Source organism: Mirounga angustirostris, unplaced genomic scaffold (genome assembly GCF_029215605.1).
Source record: "Mirounga angustirostris isolate CCGP_5_RB_7025 unplaced genomic scaffold, mMirAng1.0.hap1 SCAF_1, whole genome shotgun sequence".
NCBI lineage: Eukaryota > Metazoa > Chordata > Mammalia > Carnivora > Phocidae > Mirounga > Mirounga angustirostris.
The window spans coordinates 124,563,826-124,576,231 of NW_026991709.1; the positions used below are offsets into that span (position 1 = coordinate 124,563,826).

General features: G+C 46.3%; 1 protein-coding gene across 1 annotated transcript in view; it reads right to left on the minus strand.

Moving 5' to 3' along the window:
• EPHB1 (EPH receptor B1) overlaps positions 1 to 12,406 on the minus strand; it is a 427,022-nt gene that overhangs the window by 64,842 nt on the left and 349,774 nt on the right. Inside the window, exon 10 of the mRNA XM_045903730.3 lies at positions 3,390 to 3,512. Coding sequence (XP_045759686.2) covers positions 3,390 to 3,512 — 123 coding nt within the window. The remainder of the gene's footprint in view (positions 1 to 3,389; positions 3,513 to 12,406) is intronic.

The window sequence follows — 12,406 nt, forward strand, 5'->3', positions numbered from 1 at the left end:
CGAACTGATCAGAATTAACCCATGTATTGGAGTTGACCTGTGAGATGGCTCCTGTGAGTCAGATTCATGGTCACAAAGAGCTGATACTTTTCCAAAGCTCCAGAGGGCCTGTGGCCCTCTTTGAAGAGTCCAGTGGTGTCCATTATCTGCAGCAGTCAATGGCCCACCATCCTCCTGTGGACAGGCATGGTGTGTGTGTTAGACCATCACCCCTACAGGGCAGGGGGTGTTAGGCATCTTGCATTTCCCAGCACCCACCACAGTCCCAGGCACAGGATCAGTGTTTAATGAACGAGGATCTTCTTGAACTCTAAACGGAACCCCTCCTGCAACAATCACAGCCCACTTCTCTTGAAACACCTTGCACAGTCTGGAAGGCTGGGGTGTGCTAGTAAGTGTTCAACTACCAGCTCTCCAGGAAGCAAAGAAACAGAGAAACAGATACCTCCCATTTGTAGTATTTGCCAATTCCCACTGTGTAAATACTCTTCCTGGGGCTCATGTGGCCCTACCAACATGTATCACTGAACATGGGGCTGGAAAGAGATGTACACAGTCGGCTCTTGTGAGCTGGTACCAGCTGGTTCCAGCAGCCTGCTGCTAGAAGGTCACATTCATTTCTCTCCTTAAATCATGCAATTTTCCTCTTCTGTCATTGTCTCATTCTCTAATGAGTTTCGCAAAAAAAAACTTGCTCTTCCAACTAGTTTTCATCCTTGAAAGCTCAGGCCAAAAGTTATCTCCTTTGTGAAGCCTTCCTGATGCCCCTGCCCATTCCCAGAACAAGGAACTGAGCTCTGCTCCGTGTTGGCCCAACATTGCACACGCCTGTTGCAGATGGTGTGAAGCAGTGAACACATGACTGGCCTATTTCTCATTAAGATTGTCAGACCTCTGGGGATGGGAGAGGACTGCTGTTTGTCCATCTCCGGAACCCCACATCCAGCATGCAAGAAGTATTCAATAAGAGCTTGTTGAGGGGTGAGGGGGAAGGAAGGAATACATAAGCAAAAAAAGGACGACTGACTTCTGAGTCTTCTTTTCATGTGTTGTTACCTTCTGCAACCCTAAGTTTCTGCCCCCTGCTCCCAATCAGCCAGGAAGCTAAGAGCAGGATTGCCAGTAACACTGTATAAACATTACCTTACAAAATTCTTTTCTTTTTAACTTGACCTTCACACCAGCTCTTTTAGCACAAAGTGAAGTCAGTCTCAGTGAGGCGGGGTGTGGGAGAAGCAAGAGTGGAGAGAGAGGAGAAAAAGTGGGGACTGATTCCAGCTAGGAGTGTCTTCTGTTAAAACTGCATCCAGTTGCACATAGTGAATTAACATCCACAGGGATTAGCCCTGGAATTTCTGAATCGTGAGGAGATGAGCGTCTGGTAGAGGGTGATTGGCAGCGACCAGGCACGGGTCTTTACCTGGTGCTGCTGGACGTCTCATGAACTGCTAAATGTATCGATCCCTCCCCACTACCACGTGAGCCTCGGAGAGGACTGACCTTCTCTGAGCAAGATGCACCAACATGGCAGCGGAGGCCCAGGCTACACAAAAAGGGAAAGTGAAGGATGGAGCAGCGCCATCGATTGTCCCTTTATAGGCATCCGGCTGTTGGTGAGCTCACCCCCAGTCGTCACTCCCTGGCAGGGTCATAAAGTGAGAAGGCTCTTTACTCTTCCCCTGACAAAGGCGGGAGGGGGCTGATGGGGGCTCTCTGGGGTGAAATGCAGTCCAGAACACATTGCTCGAAGCACATGACATAAATAAAAACATTAAAATCACTAGCACCATTACCACATGACATAACAACAATTAATAATGTGGGGAAACAGGGTGCAGGACTGAAAGCAAGCCTTCCCAACACTCTTTCAAGTTCATTGGAGAAATCTGAGCCCCTAGGAGTAATCCAATTTATCTGGTATCCAGCCTTCCAAGGCATGATCCTTAAATATGTCAGCATCTAAGGAGGAAGAAAAAATTATCTGCACAGAAGTGAAAGTCGTGGTTCAGTAACATATTTAATGAAAGTCAATGGGAAATACGTATAGACTCATGTGGATCAGATTACAGCCAGCTGGCTGGAACTCCTGAGGGGTTGGTGAGGGGGAGAGGTGTGTCCTGACAGGGGCAGTCCCAGCAGCCCCCACAAAGATGTCATGAGGGTGGAGCTCTTTAAGAGAGAAACCAGAGCATGAAAATGGTGGCCTAATGGGTAAGCTGTCAAATGTGACTTCCAATTTCACAGATGGCTTTGTGACCCCTCAGTGCATTAAGAGATGCAGTGAATGGAAGGATAGTGACTTTCCCCCTAAAGATAATATACGAAGTGGCTGTCTGTAAGACTTTAAGCATATTTTATCGAGTTAAAACGTTACAGGAAGAGGCAACTCCATGGCTCTCCAAATATTGCTATGAATAAAGCACTTCTAAACGTAGAAACTAAAAAGAAGACAACAGCATATGCGTGAAGAGAGCTTGAACAATGGCTAACAAGAATTGGAGAAGAAGGAAAGACAAAGAATTTTGTAGAAGAAAATAAAAGGAAAGAGGACACAAAGCAAACACAGTTTTAAGAAGATTCAAAACAGGCAGTAGAGGAGGCATAAAGAGATTGCTTATAAAGTGAAGATATTTCGGGATATTTTACTCGTTCACATTAAAAAGGCTGGGTCCATTGCCAAACTCACTCAACTACTGATCCATTAAGGAAAGATGAAAATTCTACGTCAGTCTTTAGGTAGGAGCTCCTGAGAGCATCTCAGGCAGCTAGTCCTCTGCTGGGCTGAGTTTCTATTCCAATGCAATAAGGTGGATGAGAGCATGCATGTTTCTCGGAAGTGAAATCTGTCTTGGGTTACGGTCCATATCATAGATCTTTTGTAGGAAATACAGTTAGGGGTGGGTTTTCTTCTGGGAACAGTGGTCCCTCTTCAATTCATCATGATCTGTCTCCAAATGCATGTATATAGAAAAAGGAGAACTGAAAGTTTGGGAAGAAATCTTGATCCAGAGCCATGGAAATATCAGTGAGTGAGACATTACGTCCAGCTTCTAAAAATTTCTGTTTCTTTCAGTCTTCTCAACTGTGTACCTTAGATCTCTCTCTTCATCTGCATTTGGTAGTCCATTTCCAGAGCTATGTCTGAATCTTCCAAAACTACAGCTGACTTCTCTCCAACACCGGTCAAGCTTGGCCACCATGATCAAGGTCCCCAAAAGATCCCTAGACACACATTGTAGATGATTCAGACTCATCTTCTGGGGAGAAAGATGTTAGAAGCTCTTTTCTCAATGGGATGACTTTTTATGCTGAAAGAGAACACCTTGGACGGTGGGAAGAAGATGTTTGGACACCAAGAGAACAGAAACGAGGGGAGGGGAGAGCCATACCTGCTCCGATGACCTCTTCGATTTTCACAAAAGATACATCAATCTCCTTGGCAAACTCCCGGACAGCTTCGTTGGGGTCCTCATAAGTGAAGGGGTCAATGTAGATCTTCATCCCTGGGGAGCCTTATTAGAGGAGACAAGCAGGGTTAACATCCCAAAGAGGACACGGAGGTCGGTAAGTCCTGGCTGTTGTCCCCAGCTCCCCTACACACCAGATTGCCTCTCTGTGCCTGGCTGGGCCTTCCCATCTCCCTTCCCTCTGAGCCACACTAGCTTGGTTCTCTGTCCTCTACTTCTCCTCCATATTTTCTTCTCTTTTTGAGCTCTTGATGAAATGTGGAGCAGATTACTTATAAGTGACAGATCGGGACCAGTTCCCACACTGAGCACTCACAGAAGGCAAAGAAACTGATTGATGCCAACCAAATGCATTAGCAGAAAAGCGGTGGTAAAATGGTAGGGTAGATATCAATATTTATCAACTTGACAACTTTTCTGAGTGGAGGCCACCATTAAGGTTATAACTGACGGCTGTGGCCAAGGCTGCAAGAGGGATGAGGATGGATTAAAAAAAAAAGGAGAGAGAGAAAGAGAGAAGGAGAAATTGCTCTTACAAAAACCCCAAATTAGAAGTGTCAAGACAGAATACCAGAAGAAAAAACGTCAAGAGAAAAGCTTAGAAAATACTGATAAAGAACAAAGTCTACAGAGAAAAAAAATGAGGTGGAATGAAAGAAAAATGGTAGTGAACGTCCATGCCCTCAGACACACAAAAGTATGAAAAACAAATAAAAGGGTGAATGAGAAATACAAAAAGGAATATAGACTTTGTCACTGATGTTTAGAGTGGCAAGATAAATAGGTGTGCATGGGGACAAAATAGAGAATTGTCACTGCAAAAAACATACATTCAAAAAGTGGAGGAGAGGGGACAAAAAAGGAAATGGAACCAAAGAAACAAATGGATTCACTCACAATGTAATTTTCAACATGTCAGATGTGTCACTAGGCAAAGTCTAGACACTGTTTCCTCAGTGGTGGTGTGGTGAGCAGGAGAGGACTTTGAAAGCAACACCACATGGTCCAGCATGGCATCCTTGTGAGGGGGAGGCAGTTTGCCTGCCTGCTGCTGCTGTCTGGTCGGTGGAAGAGTCAGGTCAGCAGGGCAGGCAGGTCTGGAAAGGCACAGGTGCCGAGCGCCCACGGTCAGGACCCAAGTCTGAGGTTGGGACCTCCCGTCCCCACTGCACCTCATCTCGCTGACTCGCAGCCCTATATGCAAAGGCTAGTTCTGACATTTATCATCCAAAAAACTCTGAGGACTCTACAGCTCCCCCAAGTTCATGTTGCTTTGGTCATAATTCAGGCAAGGATTCAAAGTGCTGGAATCCAATCCAGAGGGAGAAGGAAGATACAGCAAAGAAGTGAAGGGTTTTTTTTGTTTGTTTGTTTGTTTTAAGTCAGAGAGAGCCAGGTGCTATGCCCAGAAGATCAACTCTTTCTGAAAAATAGTTCATTCCCAGTCACTAAATAAAATCACTCCTAGCATGCTAGGCTGTTTGCTTTAGGTTAGTCAACACCATGCTAGAATGCTCCTTGGAAACTTGGGAAGAACAACATTGACTTTGGCATCTGCCGACTGAGATTTGGACAAAGCAAACAGAGATCCTCACCTTTATGTACAGTGTTCTAATCCCTGGGGAATGTGGGGGGAGGGGAGAGAAAGAGAGAGAGAGAGGCAGGTGTTCTACTTTGCTAACAGTGGACTAAAAGGAAAGTAGGGATGGGGTTCATCTCTTTCTCAGTTGGTATGAAGAACAAGTGAAGAGCAAGAACCATTGAAACCAGACTGAAAGTGTCTAACGAAGCCAGATCAGCATCTCCAGGCAGCCAAACTTTGGGTTCCACCAGAAGCAACCCTTGGGACAAGGTTCTGAGAAACAAGTAGCTTATCTGAAAGATGATCCCACAGCAGTAGGGACAGGTGAGTGGGGAAGTAAGATCGAGGCAAGGCAGTCAGCCTAGAAAAAGTGTGTTCTCAAGCCACTTCCCAACGCGGGTAACCGAAGCAGGCTTAAGCCCCCCCAGGGAAGCTGTGGGAGTTGGTGTGCATGAGCACATGCTTCACAGTTGGCCCACCCTGGATGGAGGGAGCTGTGTTATTATCATCCAGGTTCCCATCAAGCCTTTGGTGGGGGCTGATCAGCCTGCTGCGCAGGTGAGCAGGGAGCCTCCGTGGCCAGAGAGAGCTTTTTAGGGAAGAAACACAGATGGGGTAGGTGGAAGTTGGCAGCATGAGCTGAAGGGGTGAGCGCAGGAGGTGAGGCAACCACAGACCCACTCAAAATGCCAAACGGACAGCAGGTCAGTGTCACAACCTGTGAACTTTCCCGAATTCCATGCTGTGCGGAGATGAGAGGAGGCTGAGACCCAGAAGCTGGGGTTGAAAGGCGAGGATAGAATCCCAAAGCCTCCTACTAGCCTGGGCGTAATGCAGCAAAGCCACATCCATCTCTTAGAACAGGCCTCTCCTCTGCCAGTGGCGAAGCTAGCAGCTCCTTCCCATAGTGACTGTGATATTACAGAACATATTGCAAGTGACATACCCAGCACAGCGCCTGATGTACACAGGGAGGGCTCGCACACTGACGCACTCGTGATGATTATCAGTAAATGGTTCTAGGAAGTGTTTGGGGAGGTAGGAAGAGGAAGCTAGGTGGGGTGGCCAGTGGGGCATGTCAGCCACTTAGAGTTATATTAGTTACTTTAAAAATAACTACCTTGTTATTTTAGATCAAGGGCTTTTAAACAATGTATGCTAAGCTGTCCTACAGGAACTCTTCCACAAAGACTAATTAAACAATCTAGAATGTGCAGTAATGAATGGTTTGTAAGTACAGACACATATAAGGATGAAGGAGAAAGGATTCTGAGTTAATGAGCTTTACAGATATTAGCCCCCATCCATTCTGGGAAGGACCTACTCCCAGAGGGCAATGGCTCATCTCCTGATGGGGCTGGCATTCTTCCAGGCCAGCAACAGGCAACCAAATGCACCAAGGTGGGAGCAAGTTCACAATTCAATGATGGGTGCAGTTTACTCTCCCGGAGAGGTTTGCTACCTTGCTGGCTTGTAGGAATGGGGGCAGGGAGGCACATGAGTGATGTCACAGCTGATCTGGGGCCAGGGGTCCTGACTGTTAGTAAAGCCCTTCACGAGCAGCTGAGGGGGCTGCATGGAGGAGCCCAGGAGAGGAGATGCAGTGTGCCTGTGAAGTTCTGCTTCTGTGCAGTAGTAGGAATTAGGACTTGTTTTCCCTGAAACTGAAGATACCATTGTCACATCGAGGAAGGGAAACTGAAATCAAAAGTCTACCAAACGGCTCAGACATGGTGCTTTTCCCCTGATGAGGATCTAAGAGGGCTGCCCTAGCAGAGGGTCCTGGCCTAACTCCTCCGGCTGGGGGCAGGGATCCAGCGGTCGAAATCGGGAGAGTGATTTGACCGAGCACGTGCCCATCACAGCTCCCCGGCATCTACCTCATACTGGAATAACACCACTCTCCAGACCTCTTTCCTGCATTACTGCTAGGCTTTCTCAAGTCCCAGAAGATGACGAGAAAAAAAAAATGCCTTTAGCTAGGCAGAACAGGTCATTTGTCTTTTGGCTCATTTTGTGTTTCTGCATAAATCCTGCATCAGCCTGTTCCTGCTCCCACTTGCCAGTGAGCAGTTTTTAATTATCAGGAAAATGGTATTTAGTGCAATGAATCACTAGACAGTGAACAAGGAATTCAAGTCAGCTGTGGAGTCAGGCAAACATTTGGAGATGGGGCTCAGAAATTGTTCTCAGATTATGAGTGTTGGGGAAATATTATCAGTGGTAGTAATAATAATATCAGATGCAATATAGCTCATAATATAAAGCATTTTATAATGCTCTGTACGGTGTTTTACATTATTATTGTTGTTAATATTATATATTTATACTATTTTTACAGTTAACTGATTTTTTTTTTCTTATTTTTAACATACGTTACGTACCTTTGACACAAAAGTAATGTGTACGGATCTAAACTTCTGATTGCTAGTGCCTTGAGAGAGAGAGAAAAAATCTTCAATTTTATGATCTTCTAATTCACTAATTTCTATTAACTAATTTGCAGGTATGTTTGTTCTTTGATTTCAAAACCCATTTACGCTACAGCTAGGGGGTGCAGCCTGGGCTGCCTCCAACTTTAAAAGACCATAGTCCCAGGAAATTAGCCAAATCTTACCCATCAACCCATGCTTTAGGCATAGAAGTCTGGGACAAATGACTTAGCCACTATCCAGAGCCTTCTTGTGTGGCACAGAGCACTCCTGGAAGGAGAAGAAACTCTTGGCCATTGTTAGAGACCCTACATCACTCCATCACGGGGCTCTCAAAAGTGAAGCAGCTGGGACAAATTCTGGGGATGCTGGCAGATGTGTGGGGTGTATCTAAAAAGTCAGTTAGACTTACTTGCAAGTGCCAGGGTCTCAGGGCTGAGCAGAAGCAGGCTGGGAAAGGGCCAGTTCTAAATGATGGGTGACATAAGAGGATTAAGAGCTAAAGGAGAAGATGGAGTGCTCCTCTTCAGCCCTCTTGTGTACTCAGAAAGTACAAAATCAGTGCCATGGACATCTTGGGGGTCCATGGAGAGCAGACAGGCTGAGAAGCTTCAGGGGTGCCAGGAAGAGCCTGATGCCCTCCTGCTGGCTGAGGATTCCTAGAATCCCACAGTATGGCTCCAGAGAGGTAGTGACTTAGCTTGTTCTCAGTCACTGATACCTTGTGTCCCGGCAGGTTTGACAGAGCCATGGGAAAGAGCTAAGTGTGCTTCCTCGGGCCCCATTCTGGATCCAAGGCAGACTTTGTCATCTTTGTGACTCACCTAAATTTGGTCCAGATATTTAAGCACAGGAGGGAAGCAGTTTAGGGATCAGCACATAAAATCCAGTCCCCGGGAGGGACTTCATCCAATGCTCTGCCTCAGTACATTGATCATCCCTCATTTGTCTCAACGTTGACAGGACACTGTTCTAGGGACTATGGGAGCTATAGGAAAAGCAAAGCTCATGAGGTTCTTCTTCTGATGAAGACCTGAAATACCTGGGGAACAGTGCTGGAGAGTCTGGAATCGGGAGCCCACACCTGGAAATGAGCTATAGATGCGGCAGAAACCAGAGAAGGCAGAGGGCTATGGATGCCAGCATTCCAGGTCACAATCCAAGAAGGACAGGTCCCGTGGTCATGCACTGGGGAGAGAGAAGCCTGGAGTATCTAAAACAAAGCTCAGATGGGGTGCTTGGGTGGCTCAGTCATTAACTGTCTGCCTTCAGCTAGGGTCATGATCCCAGGGTCCTGGGATTGAGCCCCGTATCGGGCTCCCTGCTTGGTGAGCCTGCTTCTCCCTCTCCCTCTGCTGCTCCCCCTACTTGTACTCTCTCTCTGTCAAATAAATAAATAAAATCTTAAAAAAAATAAAATAAAACAAAGCTCAGAGAGAAGCCCACCATGGCATGAATAAGCAAAGTGTGACCAGCTTCAGTGTGGCGGGAAGAGAGGACCAGCTTGGCAGAACACTGATGTGCTAGCACGGGAGGGCCTTGACTGTGAAACCAAAGGCATTAAGATCAGTGCCGTCGGACACACAGAGCTGACAACTGTTCCGTCTGCATGGAAGGGACGCACTAAGAGCAAGGCCCTGGGGAATTCCTTTTGCTGGTGGGCTGCCATGTTCACATGGATGTTGTGGGGAAGGGGCTGGAGGCGGACAAAACAGCTATGGGGTTGTTGCAGTAATTAAAGCGCAAGGTAGAGTCTTCAACCAGCGTGCTGCAATAAGAACAATAGAAGAGGCGAGAGAAATTTCAAAGGGAGGATTGATAGCACTTGGTGAGCATTTAAAGATGGGGAATTAAAGAGGAATGAGAAGAATCCAAATCAATGCCAAGACGTGTGGAATAAAGCAGTACTGTTAACCAGGTAACGGACTTTGGGCAAGAAACCCCATTATTAGGGAAGTCTGCACACGTGCTTTTACACTTTGAATGCACAGATGAAGTATGCAAGTGCCTAGAAGTCAACCATAAAACTCAGAATGGAAACAGAGCCGGACGTCTAAATCTGGAGTTATGGATTGAAGAGGCGCACGGGTGGTGGTTGAAGCTGTTGGCGTGATGGGCAGTTTCTTGGAGTAAACCTACCAGGAAAGCTTGGTAGAAACTAGACACAGTCTGTTCTACCTGCTTCTGAGGGCCAAGATCAGGGCAATAGGGAGTTGGTTTTTTCCAGGAAGAAGCAGAGGTCATGGGTGCCCAGGCAGGGTGGGAGGAAGAATCTAAGAGGGGAGCCCCAAGGGAGGCAATGAGCCTCAGTGGAAAAGCAGGGGATCTGAGGAGGATCTTCCTCCTTTCTTGTATTTGGAAGTTTCATCATATTTTTAAAGTTTTTTCTTAAAACCACAGTAATTGCCTCGTATGTATCTCCAGGAGAAGGAAAGTAGGCCACAGGCTACTTGCTATTGAGGAAGGTACTTTAGGAAACAGAATGTAACATCTGCCTGCTCCTTGGTTTCAATGACCAGCACAGGAACGGCTTTCCAGGCAAGGCCCACTGGTTCTGGGCCATCAAAGCCTTGTTGGCAACCCAAAGGCAACAGCCACGGAGTTGCTCATTAAATTTCCTTGACATTTAATAAGCACCCACTGAAAACTCTGCCACCTTTTGCCCTTGGGGCCCTTCGCTCCGTGGCTCATAGGCCCTCATTTACTCATGACCAGTTACTAATGCTCCTGTTACCCCAGAAGAGGCAGCCAAAGTATCCAGTCTGTCTCTTCCTCCAATGGGTCCACCTGACCTTCACCCTGGTGCCCAAGGTCATTTCCAGTGGGCTGGCTGCTGGTCCTCTACAGTTCTGAAATACATTTCCCACCCAGAGCTAGGAAGGCTGGGCGTGGAGTCTTGGAGTGAGATGTGTTTCTGGTCCAATCTCCCACTTAGAGCAGCAGTTGGCTCCACAACATCCTTTACCGATCGCTATCTAGCCTGTGCTTGAATGCTTCCAGGAACAGAGAGCTTACCTCCCCACAAAGCCACCTGGCTCTGTGTTGGGCAGTTCCAGTTGGGCGGGGGTGTTCTCTCCTGAATCAAATGTCTGCCTACTCTGATCTTTCCTTCGATGGTTCCATTTAACTTCATGAAGCACGACAACATCTCCTTTCCTTTGCCCTAAAGGTGTCATGCTTGATCCCTGCCCGTGTTTCTCCAACACTGAACGGGTGTTTCCAAATTTCTAAGGTAAGAGATCAGGACTTGCCACTCTCCACAGGCAGGCTGCTTTGCCAAAAATGTTCTTCTCGAAACGGGGTCCTCAGAATCAAGAACATCACTGTAGATGTGTTCTTACTAGCACAGAGGACAGCATGTCTGTGTATCACCTCCTCTGATCTGGGGACCACAGAGTCAGATAGACCTGAGTTTAAAACCTTGTTTTGCAAATCACTAACTCCAAGATTCCGGACAGGTTACCTGTCCTCTCTGAGGCTGGTTTTTTCACATGCAAAATCTACCTCCTGGGACAGTTATGAGGCTTAAATGAATTAACAGAGGTAAAGTGTTTAACACAGTGAGTACTCGAAACTGGACATTATTTTTATTATTGTTTTACATCAATAACAGTGCTTGGCTTTTTACTCTGCTATGTATCACTCATATTAAGCATGTGGTAAACTAAATACCTACACATTTTCACACAAACGAATAGCAAGTCAGGTCTCCTCCTTTCTGTGTTGCTTTATTTTTGTTTTAGCCTAAACACTAGATTCTAGATTTATCCCTCTAACATTTCATCTTGCAGATTTCAAATTAGCATTCAAAGCTGTTGGATAGTTCTGAATTTTGATTGTTTTATATGGTGTTAGTTATGCTCTCCAACTGTTACCTCCAAACTTGATAAGCATCCCTAGGCTTGCTTGCACCTGACTCGTGAATTTAAAAAACAATCAAACGAACAGAGATTGAATTGGACAAAGATTAGAATAAAGCTAGTGACTTCCTTCCTGGCTGACAGAGCCACTAACCCACTTTCTTTGCGTATGAAGACAAGTTCTGTACTCACTTTACATGCTTTCCCCTAGGAGATCATCAAATATTTTTGCCAAAATAAAAACTCACTACATCTGCAATTCCTCTTGAAATTACTAAATGTATAACTCTAGTAAGTGAGATGAGGTCCTCATTTTGTTTTCTTAATAATCCTCTGTGTTTCCCGATGATCACTGAATTTGGTTGTAAATGCCCAGGACCCACGTGCTTTGGTCTCTACAAGCATTTGGCAGGGATCAAGCTCACAGTCCTGTTCTGTCATCTCAGTGCCCTGTCCTCTTGCCCTAGGTGGAAATTATAGCTTTTGCCAGTCCCTGGGCACATACCCTATTTGGTTTTGCTTTTCTCGAGGCTTAAGAATAGCTCTACGACTGTATCTGCAGTTGCCTGCAACACGGAGATGGTTATGTTAGAGTTGTTTCCTGAAAGCCCTTGACCCCTTACCAAACTCTTTTCTTCCTCTCTCCCCACCCCTCCCCACTTCACCCAACTCAGAAATCAGTGAGACATCAGCCACTATCAGGTGTGTAATTAGATAAGCCCCATAAATACCCAGTAGCATTTCCCAAATGCAGAATTGACTGGAACTTTTCTAAGATAGATTGCCAAGCCTACCCTGCCCTACCTGGATCATCCTGTCCAGGCAATTTTTAGTCAGCCAGCAAGCACCTTCTGAGATCTGGCTCACAGAAATCATGAGAACACGCCATCTGTCTGCCTGTCTTTGGACACGGGAGAACCACAGTCCCACCCACCCATCTTTGAATATGAACCACAAGCTTCTAGGCTCTTCATCCAAGCATCCAGCACCACATCCGGCAGCTTCTCTCTCCAACTTGCCTTCCCTCTAATCTCTCTCACCCAAATCCAACCTCCCCTTGACATG